General features: G+C 38.2%; 2 protein-coding genes across 7 annotated transcripts in view; one reads left to right on the top strand and one right to left on the bottom strand.

The window, feature by feature from the left end:
• The window catches only part of SHTN1 (shootin 1), a 104,266-nt gene that overhangs the window by 3,006 nt on the left and 80,703 nt on the right, over positions 1–20,557 (bottom strand). For all 4 annotated transcript variants that reach the window (XM_028481181.2, XM_007126140.3, XM_055080929.1 and 1 more), the window contains 2 exons: positions 18,829–18,949; positions 14,524–14,716 (listed from right to left, as the gene is read on the bottom strand). In XM_028481181.2, the coding sequence (XP_028336982.1) occupies positions 14,524–14,716; positions 18,829–18,949 (314 nt within the window). The remainder of the gene's footprint in view (positions 1–14,523; positions 14,717–18,828; positions 18,950–20,557) is intronic.
• Positions 1–20,557, top strand: part of ENO4 (enolase 4) — an 88,812-nt gene that overhangs the window by 34,675 nt on the left and 33,580 nt on the right. For 2 of the 3 annotated variants that reach the window (XR_003677496.1, XR_003677494.1), the window contains exon 16: positions 2,068–2,253. Coding sequence is in view for 1 of the 3 variants with exons in the window: in XM_007126138.3 (XP_007126200.1) it covers positions 2,068–2,077 (10 nt within the window). In the remaining 2 variants the exon portion in view is untranslated. Of the gene's footprint in view, positions 1–2,067; positions 2,998–20,557 lie in introns of those variants that run through there. The other variant, XM_007126138.3, reaches the window with a different exon arrangement.

The raw sequence follows: 20,557 nt of genomic DNA, 5'->3' as shown, positions 1-20,557 counted from the left end.
CAAAGCTCACGGATACTCTGTGCGCACCTCCCCACTGCCTGCCGCCCCCAGACTCCTGTCCCACCCCCACTTAGCTGGAAGGGGCCAGTTAACCTCTCCCTTGTGTGCCAGGGTACATGTGATTGCAGATTAGTTCTGAGACTGCAACAAGGAGGGAAATAAACCACTCCCATCCCTGACGGGCAGCTGAGAGATATGCCAGCTGCTGCCATTACTGGCAAGAACAACTCTGGTCAGACCTGTGGAGGGATGAGGGAAGGAACAAAGGCAGATGGGGGAATCCAGAGAAGAAGGTGAAATGCTAAGTTACCACACACTTTTTCTAAAAAAGGAGAATCATGTTTGAGAAATTTCTTATTGAATTTCAAATGTAGTTTCTTTTTCCACTGAGGTTCCCTTTCTTCTCTTCTAAGAAGCTACTGCTTCTCAAGCTAAATGGGCAACAATTTCCTTGTGGAAACAGAGATGTCCTGAAACACTCTTCCCTTTTCACGTGTCAGGAAATTAGGCTGTGGGCACCCAGTCCTCTCAGAAGTCAGGTCAGAAGCCATCATCTGAAGGTACTGGACTGCTGACCTGATGCCTGGAGGTTGAAGGGTGTGTAGTCGGCAGGGCAGAGGCTATTCAGACTCATCTGGTCTTCTTGGCAAATGCTGGGATACTAACCATGACCCAGCACGCCCCTGTCCCACATCCACCTCTGGATGTCAGGATGTGTACTGGTGAACTGTTGGCCAGGGTCTGCCCACTGCTCTACCGGCCCCTCACCAGGACTTGATTTCTACTATTCCCTGACCCCTAGCTCAGATCTGCTGGTTAGACACTCTCTGACCACCTAATACTTCTCCCTTGTTGGATTTACCAGTTATAATTAAATACAGGCAACCAGTTGTTTAACGTCTCTCTCTTCAAGTAAAATGTAAACATCCATGAGGTGGACTGTTTAGCTTTGTTCACAGATCTATGCCAGCACCCAGCGCAGATCCATTTGTGGAGTAAACAAATGAGCAAATACTAATGAACTACTACTGTGTGTGAAAGGCTCAGAATGAATGTGCAGAAACCAAGGCTTTGGTGTGAGTAGGTCTGAAGGTCTCTCTTATACAACAAAAGTGACAGAACAAATGATCAACTATTGAGACAAAGTGGCCTGCACGATCCAGCCACAGGTACCAAAACTCAAACCCAGTGACCACAGTTTTATCACCTGGTACTATGAGATCTGTCCAAATGTTTGAAAACCATTCCATAGGGCTATCCAGTTATACCGTGTGACTTGATCATCATTCATAAGTGACTAGCACATAACTGTCTTCTTTGGAGGTGGTAAAAGCAAAGAGATGACCTGAGAGGAAAGCTATACTGTAGTGAGGACAGATTCCTTTATTTTTGCCTGGATTTGGCAACACCCTTGTCATTAGAAAACACCATGACACTGCCCATCTACCTTGGCCAAGGATCCACTTCTCAAGATACCTGTTACTGTGCGTTGGGAATCAATATGGGATGTAGTTACCCAGGCGGTATCTGGCTTGACTTTCTCTGACCCAGGCAACACCTGGAAGGCTGAATCCATTAGGGTATGGTCAGAGAAGCAAAAGCCCCATGAATGGCATAAGGGATTCATTATAGGCATTAGACCTCAGGCAATGGAGAGAGCGAGTTAGGCAGTCTCCGTGAGTCTGTTGCCTCTGTGTATTATGCTGGGCCTGAAATCAGCAGGTCTTGCAGCTGAAAAGGAAGATGGGTGAAAAGTGGCAAGAAGCTGAGGACAAACCAGAGCTGCATCTGTCTTTCACAGTCTCCAATCCCGATGATGCAGATGAGCTGCAGGATAAACTGGAGCCCTTCCACATGGAATGGCACGTGCACCTGGCCTAAGATTTGGGGAAGCTGGAGGGGGAGATGGGGGGAGCTGGAGAAACTGTGGGCCAGCTGTGCCAACTAGGTGACAACACGCATGAATTGTAACAGAGCCTTTCCTACGCAGACTTTCGGAGCATTTAAAAAAAAAAAGACTATTATGTCACTCCCACTTTCTAAATCTCGTGCAAATTTCTCCTGTAGACAACCCTAACCTGGAAACAAATGGAAACGGGAATTCTAGGAAATGAAGTTCCAAGTTCCAGCCTAGCTAAAGTTGTTACAGTCAAAGCCACACAAAGTCTGCTGGTCAAGTCCCCAGTGTGGTTCCACTATAGAAGCCAGCCAGTCTGCTCTACGCATGCAGAGGAGGTACCCATCTCATTCTAGGTGAGCAACTTCCATCAACCCATACTGACCTTCATCACTTTTGTAGAACTACCATGGAAGTTTTCATGCGCATGTGTGTCTGCAGATGCAGGGGTGGTAAACACATCCTAAAATGCTTTCTTCATCAGCTGGAGGCTGAAAACTTCCAGGAAGCTCTCAGGGCTCCACAACAGCAACAAATGATGTTGACTGAACTGAAAACTCAGAAACTTTGTATTGCCAGGCTGAAACTGTCCTGGAATTGTCTCAGTCCAGAGAATTGTTCTTTCCTGAAGTAGGCTTCTCAATAATAGATTAATCTATTATTAAGTCACCTGAACACTCCAACTGAACTTGGCACAGTGGAAAATTTCTCTCTGTGTTGAGAATCGGAGTAAATACTTTCTTGAAGATAATGACCACTGACTTGGAATCCCAATGGCTTAAGGCTAAAAGGGACTATGGCAATCATCTAGTCCAACTGGTCCTTTTACAGATGAGGAAAATGAGGTTTGGAGAGAGGGAAAGCCTGACCTAAAATTATACAGCTTATCAGCGGCAGAGCCAGGACAAGAATCAGAAGCTCCTATCTTCCTGTTCCTGATTTTTCCACAACATCACACAGCTATTTACCAAAGGCATCTTCCAAAAACATGATACTGATGCCACAGGCTAATTCTGGCATGTTTACTGATTCTTTCTGAATCCCTGTTTTCAGCTTCATCTTTCAGAACTATAAATATAAAATCCATCCCTTCAAGCTACCCCTCGTTTTTTTTTTTTTTTTTTTTTTTTTTTTTTTTTTTTTGCTTTTTCCTTTTGTGACTTAAAGCTAGCTCTTCCTGGTTTGACATCATTAAGTCCATTCCTGGTTCCCATGGGGAGCTGCCCAGGGCTCCTTCTGGAATGAAGGGCCTTCCTCCTAGGCTTCATTTCTAACTCCATTCCCATCTCATGGGAAGAGCCAGAAAGCTCCATCAGTGATGTTGCCAAGAACCCAGGCTCTTGCTCTAGGCAGCCATAGTGGCAGGTTCTACAAGGTTAAATCTGAAGCTTCTCCCCCAAGGTAAAAATACCAGCTGCTCAAATGCAACAATCCAATAGGAATTGCCGTATACTATTGTACCGTTCAATTTTTCTTCTTTAATTCTTCATCTAAGAGCAATGACCACAAATAAGGAATTAAAATTCAGTATTCATAAAAAGTACGGCAGACCTTCTCCTGTATGCTGCAAAATCTCCAAGTAAAACTTAAAATTTATAGGTGACATAAAGACTAAAATCATGGCATGTTCAGTCTGAGAGGGATTACTGACATGAACTAGTCCAGCCTTTTCATTTGTCAGGTGAAGACACCAAACAAGAGTGAGTTACATGATTTGTCCAAGGGCACACAATTTATTAACAGCAGATACAGGATTAAAATTGTTGACTCTTGACTTCCTGTCCAGTACTTTTTTTTCTTACCACAACATACTGCTAGTGATTTTTAACCCAATCAAATAGATATTTTCGTGGGTCATTTTAAATCATTTGTTAAGTGCTGTATCAAGACAAAAAGAAAAACCTAAAAGCAAAATAAAAGCTAGGAGACAATATATCAATCTATACCACTCTGTGAAGCCTGATGCCCAAGTACAACTTGGTTGCTCTTTTAGAAAGCAGGTGCTTCTCCCCCAGCTGCAAGAGGGCCAGAAGGTAGGGCTGGGGCAGATGAGGCCACTTGCTGGTAAAAGGAAAAACCTGACTACAACTGGTACTGGTACCAGAAGAATCAGAACAGTTGCAAACGGTATTGCCAAAGTTGAACTTTATAATAAAGGGACTCAGTGACTTATCGGACTGTTACAGGAGATGAAATTGCAGCATTCTAATTTTTAAAAAGCACATCATGGTTTGCATTCAATGAAATTCCTTTCAAAATCAACTTTCAACATTCCAATTATATTCAACAACATTCTAGCTAACATTTCAGCTGCAATTCAAATTAACTAATGCCCCAAAGAGTCCTAATAGACATGGTTCTGAGCTCAACTGAATACAATCAAAGCTCATGAAATGAAGGGGGAAAATGCTTATTTCATGCAAATTCTGCATATCACTCAAGCTTAATTCTACTGATAATATAAAGGTGGGACATTTTGAACATTACAGCGAATGAAACTGTTAAGCAGTGAGAGTTATTTTACCTCTGAAAAGCTGATTGCCAAACAGTGTAAAAATGGTTTGAGGCATAAATGTCAAGTTCATTTCTATTTCACTTCTGAGGTAACTATCCTTCAAATCGCAACAGCTGGACTATTTAACACAATCTGGTGAATCAAAGTATAGTTCTTCTCTGGTCTCCCAGTGGGACGCCTGCATTAGTCTGTGGCAGCCATCCAACAGATGACGCACAGCCGGATGGTCTGAACTCTGTTTCATTTACAATAAAAATGGATAAAGCTACAATCATATTTACCACCTTCAAGGACAGAAAACGGAAAGATTTAAATTTGTCTTTATAAAGTAGTTTCCTGGGAAAACTCCAAAGAGGAAGTCAGTTTTATATTCTCCCTTGTGTAAAAATAAGAAGCCTTACTTCCCGCCCCCCCAAGCCCTTTATACAGTTACTACAGCAGTGAACAGTAGTGGCATTACAACAGAGGTAGTTTTTATTGTTTCTCTCAGACATCCTATTTTTCAGAATATTTTAACACACTTATCCAAAACTTTCCAAAATAAAATTTCAAACATAAGATGAAACTTTCTATATTATTGCTAATTCTAATACTTTTAAATATAATGAAGGTAGCAAAAAACGAAGCTAATTTCCTTTGGCTTTGTGTACTTTTTGAAACTGCGTTTTAGCGCAAAGAATAAATTAGTTTGCCAATTTGGGTCAGCTTCTATTTGAGGGAAAAATAGATATCATTTAAATTATGAAAAATAATATTGTTAAACAACAGAATACCGCCATGGTTGAAAATCTGACATCAGCTTCTAGATGCTGATTTGCCGTTAAGATTAACAAGAATTCCTTTTTAACAGAGGTAACAATGGCTGGGCAAAGACCTCTGTGTCCACACTGAGCCATAGTTTCTTTGGTGGAAAAACTGCAGCACAGCCATCTCAGTGCACGGGTTACATCTCAGACCACAGTGCACGCTACAAAGCCTTGTCCCAGTTCTTGTATTCTTCTAGCGTAAGCTGGACTGTGCACATTTACAGATTCCAAAATACACTGGCCCAGGGAGGCTCAGGAAACGGGACCATTCTTGCCAGCAAAATCAATGATAAAGCATGAGCTACAACTGATTTTAGCACAGGCAAAGATTCTTAAATGTGTATGATACTTTTTTTGGCTACTTTTTAAGCTTTTTGTAATTTTGTACAACTTTAAGTCACCATGGAAAATCCATTGAGATCTCAGCTATGAAATGTGAATATTATTTAAAAGAGATATTTTAAGGAACATAAAGGCTTCCACAAGAGACACCATATATAAATAACACTGGCTCCTCAAGAAAGCTGCCATGCACAAAATGTTTGCATTTTCATTCTTAATTTTCAGAACAATGTTTTTTAAATTTTAAAAGATTTTTCTTTAAATTTACTATATTATATACTTTAAACTCTCAAGACAGGAAGTCATGAAGAATTCAGTGTGTTACTTTTCATACAGTTATATGACAAAATATATTTCAAATGAAAAGCATTTATCAGGTTTCAGAAGTTAAGTCAATTTATCCTCAGATCTGAAATTGCATTTACGTTTTAGCCAGAACTTCTATTTGAATAAATTTTAAGTCTCCACTACTCCACTATACAAAAATAAAAGGAAACACAAATACTGCAGAGACTACTGAAAGATGTTTTAAAAAAATGACAAAGCACCAAAAGCAATATGGTTCTCCATGGAGAAATGATACATTTTATGCTAAGTCTCTTAAAATCATAGGTGTTTGCAACTGGAGGCAAATGTTAGAAGGCAATTAATTCTTTGAGAGAATTGAGAATTACTCAGCAGCATTTTAACAGTTATTTTGAGATTTACTCAACAGAATTTTAACACTAGGTGTAATACAGCCTCAACAATTAATCTGGAAGAAGCTGCTGCCTGTAAGGCAACTCAGAACACCTGTAAGACAAAACTGACAGGCGGATCTTCTGGGCAGCCCACAGGAAAACTCCTTTGGAGGGGGGAGGAAAAAGAGACTGAGTGAGGAGATCTCAACTTCCAGAACATCCAGTTGTTCTGCTAATTTTGTTGTTAAAACTTAATTGTCCATGTACAAGAACACATGGAGAACCTTTGTAGTAGTGCTTTGCTGAGCAGAGCTGTTTCCTGCAGTGTCCATACACAATTCAGCCGTACTAAGATTACAGTTGAGAGCAGAGCAAATCCTTTAATTGTATAAGAGCATCAGATTAAGCAGTAACTTCCATGCAGTTCATTTGCTAGCTAGTCATCTCTTCTCAGAAATGAATGTTTACTAAGTACAGGGAAGGTGCCCTCCTTTCTCCCCTCCGCACCATGCATGCAAATACACGTATGCACACATACACAAAAGGAGAGAAAAGAGGAGAGGAGGAGGGGAGGAAATGGTAGAGTTGGGAGTAACAGGAAGAAAACCTACTCTTTCCACCACAAGCACTAAAAACGTCTCTGTTTTCCACTTGAACAAAATGTTGACCCAAATCCCTCTAAAGTAATACTTGTATGACTAACCAAATTAATTTCCAGATGAGATCAATATTTGAGACAATTTTAATGCCAAGCTTCCCTAAAAGTAAGTTAAGAATCTCAATTTCTATTTGGTAACATATTTCAAAAGCTCAGATTCTCCAGCTGCAATGCAAAAGAGCAATACTTTTCAATTTCTTTTTTCTACATTAGTTTCACACTGGAAATAATGGGAAAAAAACTGAAGAGACCAGTTAGAGGTCAATCAATCTTACTTTTAATTCAAAACCTGAAAGGCAATTAGATTTTTTTCTTTCACAGAAACATCTGACAGATTACACTAACCAAGAGATACCTAAAATTTATCTTTGATCAACTACCCTTTGATATTCAGTTAATGGCTCAAACAAGATGAACTCTTACAAAAATAAATCTGTGCGGGGCCACAGGTCGCACGTATTTAGACACACCACAGACCCAGAAATTAAATGCAAATTAAAATAAAAATGGTTGCACTGGAAACGGTCATTTTTCTACTGAAATTGAAGTCCTGTAATTGCTACATAGGTTCTTGTTTTTTAAATTCTTCTAGGGCACAATGTGACCCGTTTTGACCTCCCAAACAAAAAAGGCAAGCTAGCCGCCTGTCTGATGGTTGAAAAGGAAATTTTAAAGAGCTTGATAAAGCTTAGAGTTTTGGGGAGCTCTGGGGTTGAAGGGGAGCATGATGAATTAGAGAAGTATTAACTGGAAGGGTCTCTGGCAATTGTGGCTTAAAAGCATCTTTGAGAATGACCAAGAGATGAGGACACAGCTATGAAATCACTGCAAATCACAGCAATATCAATGGAAACTGGGTTCTCCCCTTTGAAGCAAGGTTCTAGAGATGTAACTAGATGAAATGAAAAATCATCCTTGAGGTTGACTCCCTTGTTTAACTGTAACTGTCAGGAGGATATTCGCCTTTCTGAAAGTAATTAATAGATAAAGTGAACACACATGAATAAAGCTCAATACAGACAAGGCCACTTCTAGATGAGACTGTTCAGAGACAAAAAAGCAAGACTGTGAGAACACAGGATACTCTTGGGTCTCTGCCTGATTGTGATGCAGAACTCTTGTAAGATCTGCTTGTCTCTTTCTTCATACTGCAGGCCCATTGTCCTGCCTTTCTTTAAAACAGAGATGTTCTAAAATATGATGACAATGGACACTATACCACAAACTCAAAGGAGCTAACCAGTAACTGACCAAAGGTGGAGCTGACTCACAGAGGTGCAGCATAAAGTGGATCCAACAGTGAAATTTATTTGGGGCTCTAGAATGTATGTTTTAAAACAACTGTATTCACAGTGATTCATCTTTATATTGTCATATTATCATTTAGTAAAACACCTTTCTAATCCAGTGATTACAGTCAGATATTTTCAAGGTATTTGACTTCTGGGAATGAACTAATCTTCAGCATGTTTGAAATGTAAATAAATAAAAAATGTGTACATGAAACTTATGCCAAAGATTAAAGGAGCTTAGGCTGGTACACTAAAACACTAAAACAATTTCTTTCCAAATCTCTTTAAGTCTTCTTGCTAATTCAGATTGGCTCTCCTTTTCAGAATTCTTTGCTTTACTGGGTAACATTTTCTTCCCTTGGCAAAAGATATATTAATTGCTTAGTTTAGCCTTAGGAAGAGGAAAGAAAAAGGAAGAGATGACACTATCTATGAGTATGTAGGGTCAGAGGAGCAGGATGTGAATAGGGCAAATGGAGCAATTTAACTACAGAATCATTGCTTCCTACAGAAGAAACCCTACAAGTCATTTTCTTCCCTTCCATTCCTACAGCTCTTAATACACTCAACGCAGTATGCTATACAGCTCAAAAGCGTGGGCTCTGAAGTTAGAATGAAGAAGGTTCAAATGAAATCTGACCCAACTATCGATTAGGAACAGAATTTTGGGCAAATTGTTTATGTCACTAAACCTCAGTACCTTTGGAAGAATTAAAACAACACATGAAAGTACTGGCTTCATAAATGTTAGTGAAACGTTAGTAACAACAACAAAACATTACCAAAGCAAATTGCAAATTGGAAACTGGCTCGTTACTCATGGCCTCCATCTATAATCAACATAGACATCCTGCTTATAGCGATGTAAGCACATTTCCTCTCAGATGAACGCTATTATAATATGGATATATATTAATATATATTGATAAAGAGTAACAGAAAATTTTAAAAATAAAGAGGCGAAACATATACAATGGAAGGTTGTAGGCTTTTACCCCCAAATGTTTTCCCAATTCACTTCACTTACATCACTCGAGATCATCAGATTTCCCCATTCTGTTGATTGATAACAGAGCTAACGTGTCTCAGGTACCTCACACAGGATTAAAATGGAAGACAACTTTACCCATAGCTAGGTATTATACTTGCACTTTCTTACTTATTGCTCAACTTATGTTTGCTTCTGAAATATTGACTACCTAGTTACCCTTTAAATCAACGCCCCAGAATGTGTAAATTTGGAACTTGTCAACCTAACTGGAGTTCAAGAAGCAAGCTTTGGCTTGACTGTATTGCATGGTACTTTTCTGTACACATGGCTGGGAGACATGTCATGGGTCTGTGTCACATTTTAAAAAAATGCATCTGCAATTGTGGCAAACTGATGGCTATTTCCAAAAATTGAATGAACTAGCAAAAGCCAAAGTCATTTGGAAACATATGTTGAACATACAGTAGTGGTTAAAATGGGCCATATCATTTTTTGACCAAAATAAATACTGACACTAATTCTCTTACATGACCCGCCGAGTGGCTCTAAAGCACTCTTTACTTCTCACCCACTTTTTCCACCCCAGAATAAACGGATAGGAAAGACTGTCCAATTTATTTCCTCTGTGGTCAGGTATCTCTAATCCAAATAGGTCTAAAAGCATTTGGAGCAATAGTGACAGGGTTGGAATGAGTATCCTGACCCGTAAGAATAAAACCCTGAAGGATAACAATCATTTCAATCTGGATTTGTAAGTTCCTATGATGCAGTTTGAAAATTAAAATTTTTCAAAAAATTATTTTATATTTCTAGGTTTGTTTGTGTTTTACTGTAAATCTATGAGAGACACGTTGGGGGTAAAAAATATGTGCTTATTAACTCTTGTTCTTTATCTTAACTGTGAACATCTTTATCAAGCAACCATATTTGTGAGGAATTTGGAATTCTAGAGCTGAAAGAGGCTCTGGAGAGTGCCTCATCTACTTGCCTCAATTTTAGATAAGAAAAACAATACAACAAAAAGTGAAAAAACAAAAACAAAAACAAAACACAGAGGTTACATGATTTTCCCAAGGAAACCTGGCCCAGTCAATAAGCCAGGTGTTCAGTACCTAAGCTTTCAACTCTAACTTTTGTCCTTGATAATCCAGTAATGGCCCAGCATTATAATTTTATATTAAGATAGAAAAGGAATTTATTGAAATACTTTTCATATATTATTTAATTTACGTGACAACCCTACAAGGTAGGTATCATTACCCGCATCTTCCACATGATTAAATAACTTGCCCGAGGTCATAAAGATAATAAATAGCAAACCCGAGATCCGAACCCGAGGTCTCACTGTAGAGCTGGAGTTCTGGAAATAATTCAGTGCTGCTTGCCACCCTGTGCATATGTGGAAAGACACTGGTTTAGAAAACCGATCATGCTCTGTTTCCTTGTTACTCCTCGTTCAGTCTACAGGCTTTTACTGGTGAAAATACAAATCATTCTTGGCTTTTTTTGACCCTGTGCAACACTCAGTTAGCCTATTTCCAGGTACTATAGCTGTCTGAAAGTAATGAAATCGTTATCTTTTAAAAATTCTATAATTTGGAATTTTCCCTATTTTATATTGACCATCCCAGCCATTGATTAGCTTGAATCAATGAGTCTTACTCTATTTTAACACTGTCAAAATATTCTGGATCAGAAGGAAAGAGCATGAAAACAAAAATAAGGCTTATACTCTTCATTTGCTTGGCCAGCTCTTTACCTCTCATGGCATAAAGGGAGATTATGAGCATAATTCCTGTTTGAGTAATAACTAATCGGAATTAATGAAATTCAAATTCACTGTTAGATTTAAGATATTATTACTAGATAGTATGTATTTATTAGAAATAATTGAGGACACAGATATTTCTAAAGCTATTATTGAAAGATAAATAGAAACAATTAGGCTTCTCCAAGTCCTGATTATCTTTTTCTTTCTTTTTCTTCTTTTTGCTTAAAAAAAAAAACTTGCTTGCTCAGACTGGTGACAAGAATGTTAATTTTAATTAATCCTTGCAATTAAGTACTAAAGGTGTCTCTTGCTGTCTCATAAGTTCCTAATAAATAAATCCATATATCTCTCTGGATCTACAATTTACCAGATAGAAGTTACTCAGTTATTTGGAACATACACATATGTTGATTTTAGGAATTTATTAAAAGGAAAATAAACTTTCTGGGAATAGCCTGATGCGATTTAATTTTCTGGATAAGTGAAGATCTTATGCAGAAAACATCTTTGTTTCTTCCTTCACTTTAAAAGTTTCCTTAGTAGGTTAGCAAACTTTCCTGTCCACTTGAGGCAGTCAGCACAGCCGAATCTTTCTTTTACCACTGGGTATTCTGTTGTCCCTGATAACTTTATCTTGTGTAGGTTCAAAGATGCAGAAGATATGCAAAACTGAATGTAAATGACTCCTAGGCATTTAAAAAAATGTTTAAAAACCCAAATAAGCAACCAAATAAACAAAAGTATCTAATATTTATGTACACATATATGTGTATATGTGTGACTGCTGAATAATGGGGGAATGCTGGTTAACTGAGTATTCTAATTAATTGATATTCTGCTGTTTTATTGATACTAAAAATGTATTTATTCATTCATTCATTTATTCAACAAGTATTTCCTGAGAGCCTACCATAAGGCAGGAGTTTTTCCAGGTGTTTGAGATACACCAGTGACAAAAAATGTCCTACCCTCATGGAGTTTACATTCTAGGAGGGGAAGAGAGAAAACAAGCATATATATAATAAATAAAGTATGTAATACGTTAGAAGATAACTGTTCTGGGGGAAAATGGAGTAGGGTAAGGGAGAATCAGAGTTTAAGGGAGTTGAGTTACAATTTTAAATAGGGTGGTCAGGGTAGGCCTCATTGAAAAGATGACATCTGAGCAGAGAAATGATAGAGGTGAGATAGTGCAGCTACTGGGGGAAGGGCATCTGAGACAAAGGGGATAGCAAAAGCAAAGAGCTGGGGTGGAATGATACTAGGCCAGAGAGGCCAAAGTGGAGGGCGGAAGGGAGCGTAAGAGTGGCAGGGACGTGTGTGTTTGTGTGTGTGTGTGTGTGTGTGTGTGTGTGTGTGTGTTCGCAATAATGTAATGCATTAGAGGCTACTGTGACTGATATCCTCCCTTGACCTTGATTCCCTGTCAAGAGCCGATAATACCACTCACCTGAAAAACACTATGGTGGTGTCGCCACAGATCAAAATAAGGGTGCCATTACCAGAGTGCAAAGGCACTTTTTAAAAGCAAAGGAAACATTTTACTTTTTAACTGCTGATCTCACTTCAAAGTGACAAATCAGGTCTATGAGGTGAGACAATGTGGTTGCCTCTACCTTATGGCTAGTATAACAGAATGAACCTGCTAGCCAAAGTCAGCCAGAAACAGCCTGAAAATAACCCTTCTCATTCCTGGTAGCTAAACCTCTTTCAGGGGATCCTGAGAAATCACATGAGTTTTTACTTTTAAAGCTTACATATGACTACATTAAGTTAAACTTCTTTTACTCAGTAAAAAGCTAGGTTTAAACATAAATGAATGAAGCACGTCTGGGAAGTGAATAATTACCAGTACATACACAAGATACTTGGATTCATTTGGATAGTCTAATTGTACTTAAGAAACACATTTTTCAGAAAGGCACTCTTCTTTGCTAAATGACTGTCAATATGAAAATGCATGGCGTTAGTTATTTCAGCTAACGCATGTCAAGAACTGAATAATCAAGCATTAGATTACAAAGTTTAAAAGTTAATACAGCAGCACAGAGTATTTGTAGTAGTGCTTTAAGTAGATAAATTAAATTGAAACGTGTCTCTTAAACAGTCATTGAACAAGCAAGATGAGAAATAAATTGAGCTTCCCATAGGCCTTTATGGCATCTAACAACTGTGTCTGTCAACAAATGGATCCTTTTCACTGTCAATTCAGCACACATTTTGCAGACCTTGGGCCTGCAATTATTTCATTTCCTTTCTTGGAAATGTAATTTCCACTTACTTTTGGAGAATAAAAGGCAGACAAAAGAAGGAAGGAGTTGCAGTATTTTCTGATTAAGATTATCTGTGTAAAATGGTAAAGGAAAAAAATATCTATACACACACACTGAAGCATTTATCAGAAACTAAGTTGTCTCAGCCAAATTGCTTTTGTGTCTGGATACTGGTTCAAATGTAGCCAGACTGTTGGTGTCAAATTAGGTGCTAAACAAATTTAATAGGACAGACGAAGAATGAATATAGATCATCTTTCTGTTAGAACTGTTCAAATGACTCCCGTCAAAAGGAAGGAAACACATGACTGCAGGAGAAAATGTACTTTTTAAACACAATGAAATTAGATAAAACTGTAAATCAGCAAAGAAGGTCATTCATTCCAAAAGAGGGGAAAAAAAGTTAATAGTACCAATAAGAGAAACCCAAGAGTGGAAGAAAATACCAGTTGGCAAAAATAGATCTAAATTGAATCGCAACTTCATTTGTCCAGGCTTCACCTTTTAAACTAAGACAGGTATAGCTACAAAAAAGGGTCCTTTCTCCCCTGACAGAACAGGAAATCAAAGGTTTAATTAACCATGATTACAATATTTGCTGATCTGATTTGTCTCACCTCTTCCTTTTCTTTATGTGACAAACCAGCTGACATCCTGGCAAGAGAACTAAAGCAAAACTAGACTAATTTCAAAAAGAGCCTGCCATTGTTATAAAACAAACTGATCCTCCACCAGATCTGTCTGAAACACATTCAATAGCAGGATTAATTCTTTGACAATCAAAGTGCCACTTTCAAGCCATATATAGGTAACTCTTTACATAGCGTGTTTTCAGTCTCAGAATAGAGCAATATTAAGGCACATCTTTAACTGAGAATCAGAAAATAAGGTTGTAAAAACATACCCTTCAAAGTAAGTTTGAAGATCTAGTATCTTCTTTGGCTGCTCATGAACTATTAAGAGGGATGATCTAAGTATTTAATCTTGAAAGAATGATTAAGTGTCTTCTGATGCTGAATAAGGATCATCCAAGTCAATTCTTTGTGTAGAAGAAGAATCTGATTACCAAACCAGTTTAGGGATGGAATTCTCTTTATACATATCTACTTTGTATCAGAATAAGACCTCTAAGCTAGGAGCCTGGAATCAAAAGTTGGCTCATCAAACAGAGGAAGAAGAGTATTTATTGGCTAACCAAATCGAAATCTCTATCTAAAGAGAAACAAAGCAAAGTAACACACAAATTAGTCATCACAGATTCTTCTACACACTACTTAGTAAAGAGCATCATTACTTACTGAAATGTAACCTTGGAACTTGTGCATCCTTCCAATTTACACGACCCTTCACCTGGCTCAGGTGCTGGGGGGGACGGGCTGTTGAATTCTGCCTCCAGAGTTTTCTTGTTCAAGGCTGTTTTTGTTACACTGGATACAGAACCCAACACTGGCATGGATTTGGACTCTGAGGTGGCTAATATTCCAGTTGGACCTTAAAACCAAACACATACCTCAAGTTTAATAATTCTGTTCGATGCTTATTAATATGGTACTGAAAAACAGATGAGCTGAAAATCCCTCAGGAAGTGAAAAGGCCAAGTTTTGTTAAAATTTCAAGAGCATGCTGGAAAATGCTCCTATTAGAAATCTGCTCTGCTTTGGTGGTACTACTGCTTTTCAGTGCACCAGGACCACGCTGAGAAATTGTGTACAGACCTTTAACAAACTCTAAAACCCCAGGCCATGGTTTCCTCAACTGACCAGAGTCCTTTAGTAATACTGGAATTGTGAAGTCTTTACTTCTCACAGAGCATGGCTTTCTGACAGCTCTACTTGAATCATTTGGCCTCTCAAGAGTTAATTCTTTCCAAAACTCAGCTCTGATTTTAAACAGAAAATGGAATGATGTCAAAAAGCTCTTTGTCAAAGGCTCACGAAGGCTTCCTGAGCATTAAATAGCTTTAATGAACATTTTCATTTTAATGTGATTGAGAAGTAAGTGGGTTTATTTCCTATTAAAATACAGACACAGGATTATAAAAATTAAGTGGCAAAGAGTTTGGCTGTTTACCTTTTGGACTTTTCTGCTCTTTGGGTAGGATCAGAAAACTATAATAGGGCTTATTACTACAATTATTGGCATATCAATCTAAAACTTCTATGCATTGAAGCTAAGCTCCATCATTACTTTTTTTCTATCTTCAGTTAGGAACATACTATCCTAGACAGTTTTTTCAAAGCAATATTCTAGTATGTCTTTCTTGAAACTTCAGAAGGAATCCTTTTAAAATGAAGCAATTTATGAAATGTCACAAATGTACAAATAAAATTAGAACTTCTAAAAAATTAAGCTAGAGAACAACTTTGAAAGGTGCTCCTAAGAAAAAAGCAAAACTTGGGACTCTCTATATCCTTAAGAAATGTCAGATCATCTCCTAAAATAGAAAGGACTGGTGGGTACAATCCAAAATGCTAGCTAATCCTTGATTATTAATATTAGGCTTTGGAATTTTATTCTTACATTTGTATATGAATGTGTCTGATGCAGTATAATGAACATATGAACTCCAAAAATGAAGTTCTAATTTGAAAAACCTATCTAAGAGGGGCTGGGAAATTGTGCAGCCATTCTGTTACTGCAGCTCCTCTAGACTTACTCCATGTGGGAGACACAGATCCCCCCTGGTCTGGTAGAAAGCCTCAGCTCACAAAGCATCAGTGTCTGCCTTTCTCATTTATTTCTTCTGTACCATCTGAGCAGACAAATTTGTGACATTATAGAATATTCTGGTTCAAAAGGCCTTTCCCTGCTGCCTGTGACAAGCCTCACGCTGCATGGGGATGTGGGGGGTAAAGAGAAAAGGGCAGAAAGATCAAGAAAGTGCATTCCTCAAAGTATAAATATGAAGCTGAACGTAAGATGTGCTTCAGAGCAGCTCTGCTCAGCCCCTGGGTAACTGTTGACTGCAACGCTATAGATAGCTCTAAACAATCTGTCCTTGTAGAAAAGCAAGATCTGTTTTTGAATACACACCAACGCCTGCTGCTGTTCTGCAACTGAAGCCAATTCAAAAGGAGGGAGGGTGGGTGAGCTGAGCCAGAGCTGTTATTTTTCTTACATACAAAAAGAAATAAAGAAAAATGCCTAATGTTTAAGATGATGATGATGATGATTAACACTATGATTATTGCATCCTATTTAAGCAGTCCAATGTTTTCCAAGAGGCACTTGCTGCTCTTTGAAATGTCAGTTTTGTAGCCCACAGTCTAGGTAAATCAAGGAAATACCAGTTAGTCCCATAAGAAAAATTCTAAAGAAAAAGGTGTTTCTGTGGCCCCTGAGGGAGATACTAACTTGGGCTATGAGTTCTGCCAACCTCAGGCTGCCTCTGCCTCACTTATGATGCTTCCTTTCTCCACTTTGTAACCTCACCTTTAGCCTTTCCATAACTCTTTGTGTGCAGAAGAAAAAAATCTCAGAGATTCAAATGCACCTGAGGAACAAACCTATCAAACTTATCTCTGTAATTTGCTCCCACTATGCAGTTGTGCTACTTTAGCATGTTATTCGCCCCCTGGAATTTTCATTTTCTCATTCCATGACCTTTATAAAAAGATTACATAGTAAATACCTCTGCCAGTTTGATGCTTGCAAAACATTTGAACCATGTAAAAAAAATAGTTATTTCTTTTACTAGATGATAGAGTTTGTAAGTTTGTGTCCTCTCCCCCTAACACACCCCCTTTTTTTTTTTTTGCTTTGGCTACTAGGGAGCTCAAAAGAAAATTTCTGCTCACTTACAAGTCACTCCCTTCAGTGTGTTTCCTCTCCATCCTGCCAATTACAAAGTTCTTATTTCTCTATCCAAATATTAATGATTCTATTGAATATGTATCTCTTATTCTAACTTCCCTCAAATGATACCTTGAATATTTGTATACTGGTGGAATATAATCAGTAAAATGAAAGAGTCTCACCATGTCCATAAAATGTGTTCCTACGTTTCTCCACACTTTGAAATATTCAAATCTTCATACTGACTAAAATAAAAATGTTTCCTCATTTCTCCCATGGAAAACTAACTCTGAAATAGTGAATGCTGCAAGTTTGACCAAGTGAGTGAAGTAAGAATGTTCCTGGAGGAACAAAAAGGTCAGTGGCAAAATACAAAATGTAAATGACAGAGCACAAAAATGGCATTCGCAAAGTCCTAAAAATTAATGACAACTACATGAATACTTTCAGGATGAAATGTTGGAAAAGTCACAGCACTGACTAAGTCACAAATGAATAACAATTCATTATGGAGGCTGGTAAATTCTTGTAAAGCGAACATAAGGGAAAAAAAGTCTCTTATGGCATCCCTTAGTTTTCCTGAGAGTTGGTTATTTGGGCGTGGGGTGGTGGTAATTCTTACAGGATACTAACAGCAGAATTTCTAGAACAAACTAAAAACTGAATGGCTAATTTTTTTTTTTAAAGAAGGGCACAAAGTCTTCATCTTTCTATAAAAACAGTTTGGCTGGTATTATGCTGCTTCTGGTTCAAGGAACCAATTTACTCCATTGAGTAAATCCCTATATGAAAGCTAGAGCTTGATTATCAAAAACCCAAATCCTTAATATTCGAGCAATTTAAACTTGATAGACATGACAACAATGCAAATTTAAACTGTTACGATAGACTAATTGGAGTTGATTGAACAGAGTCTAAAAGATTCAGTACATTAGCTGTGGTTGCTATTAATTTTAGTTTAGGGTAGTTTTTCAAAAGCAGCCTCCTGGCAACAAGGGGAAAACCTCATAAATGTTTCTGCTAATTCCCATGATCAAGCTGATGGAAAAAAAACTGAAGACATACAAAGTGAGTTCTGAAACACACTTTGAAGTCTAATACACGCATATCATGATACCAATGCAAACTGTGATCTCAAGATGCTCAGATGGTCATTTATAGTTGATGACAGAGCTGGACTTTCTCATTCACTTGATTCACAGGCAGGGACAATAAACTAAATGGACATGAAAAATAAAGACGATTTCTCTGCATTTGTAACTGATTTGTAATTACGACTATTATTACTAACTGTTGTGTTCTTTGTGCCAGGCACAGTGCTAAGCACTTTTTATATATTGAAATATATTGGCTTAATCCTTAGAATAATCCTATGAGGTGGTGCTTTTATTATCCTCATTTTATAGATGAAGAAATTGAGGCGCACAGAGAGGTTGAGTAATTTGCTTAAAGGGCAAGCAGTAAACTGCAAAGCTAGGATTCAAACTCATGCCTTCTGGTTCCAGAGCCTTTACTCAATGCTACATTGTTGCCAAAGTCCATCCGGGATGTCTTTACCAAAGGGCATCTTGCATTAAGCAAACAAGATCCATAAAAGCCTGATTTCCTACAAATAAACATACCAATAAATAAAAATACATAAGCACTCTTATGAGATACCCATAAGTACCTTTGCCACCCAATACTTCTCATTCACATAAAAAAATTTAATAATAATTTGAAAAAGATCATTTTATGTTAAAAAGACACTTAAAGGAAGATGCTTCAGAGAGGAAGAGTAGAACCGTGGAAAATTCAAACCAGCTTACTACTGCTATCTGCTTCTGTTGTCAACTTTCTGCGACGCAAAATCCTTTCTAACTCAGTTTCACTGTTTTCAATGTGAAGGGATTTTAAGCTTCTTGAACTAGTGGATTTGTTAAGTGTCCCCTAAAGTGAAAACAAAACAAAAACAAAAACAAAAAGGTTAATGTCTTAATACAATACACAAAAGAATATAAAAGTCAAACCACCAAAACATTACCAGAATTTGAATGGAATTAGGAACTAAAATGAATTTGCTACATATGTATTTTTAATGTGCATATCTTTAACACATAGTGTTGGATCATTTAAGAAGATGCTACTGATGATGTAAGATGTTAGCTTTCGTAGCAAAAGAACAGCACAAGAATACCTCTTGATGGGCTAACTATATGAAATTCAGTGGTGGGAAGGTACTTGCACATCGATGATTAAGATTCTGATGTGTGTTGGTCGACCACGCGAAGAAGAAAACAGATATACTGAACTCACCTTAGAAGGTTATCTTGACATGGCAGCCATGAGTTACTGACCCAAATCCTTGCGGCACTGAAAAATGTGGCCGATTCTTCAGAGAGAATGACCCTGGCCGCACACCTGGTGACAAGGCGTGCTGCCGAAGGAAGCACATAACGCTCTCCAGCGGCCTAACCCAGGAGGTGCTGCGCTGAGCACACCTCGCTTCTCTGTGAAAGAGCAAAGGCTACAGTCTACAGGGAGGCAAGGAAAGGTCGGCGCCGTAATCCCACACTCCTGAACAGAGGAGGCAGTGAATGAATGGATTACTCAGGACCCGGAAGACACTGAAGGAAACAAGAGATGCCATAAAGCTGTGCTCCTGCTGAAAGGCGTACTGACTTTCAAGAGGACAGAGGAAGGCCCTGGCAGTGCTCCCCTGCCCTGGCTCCTCTAGGAAGTATGTTATGGAGGGAGAGCTACGGTTTTCTATCTCCATTACCAGTTCAAGTGTTTGTACAGAACACTGGGTGACGCACTTCTTCGTAGATTTAAAGGGTAAGGATTTAGCACCCCACCATTACAAGTGGTCCATTTTCATTTCTAAGAAATGCCCACTATTTCTTTGAAAGAGCCCTCCTCAGCTGTGCCACAGGCTTAGGGGGGAATAAAAACCCAGTTGAACCACAATCTTTTGATCAGAGAAAATCAGAACCTCAAGTCAGGTATAACTTGCCAGACTTCATGCCAAAGTCGGAAGGCAGCCTTTGTCCACCAAGGCTAACAAATAGGCCAGCCTTTGTCATTTCAGCTCACTATGGGCTTGCCTTAATCCTGCTCCCTGCCCCCTGCCAACTTCCTGAACGATTCTAAGAATCCTACTAGCTAAAATGGTAACTCATGTTTCTTCTTTCACCTATAAAACAAAAAAAGTAGCTTGTAAAATTAGGTAGTTACAAATCTCATATGATATAGGTTATTATGTTGTTTAGGTTAGAAAGGTGTTTTTCTCCCTAACTGCACAAAGTTATAGAAAAGCAGTCTGTTGTTGGGAAAACTGACTAACAAGATTAGGAGATTATATTCCTCTGCTGTCTGCTAGCTAACCAAAACTGATGTGTAAAATTCTTAGGGCTCATATTTTAATCAGGCATCTGATACTTTCCCCCTGGAAGAACCTCTTTCTGCTTTGGATTTATAGCAAAAATTCATAAAATACATGAAAGGAAAATCATATTACATGTAACACTATAATAGCTTATTTTATAATTTAAAAAA

The sequence above is a fragment of the Physeter macrocephalus genome, chromosome 20 (genome assembly GCF_002837175.3).
Source record: "Physeter macrocephalus isolate SW-GA chromosome 20, ASM283717v5, whole genome shotgun sequence".
NCBI classification, from domain to species: Eukaryota; Metazoa; Chordata; class Mammalia; order Artiodactyla; family Physeteridae; genus Physeter; species Physeter macrocephalus.
Note: the sequence above shows the minus strand (reverse complement) of the source record. Positions and strands in the feature narration are given on the sequence as shown.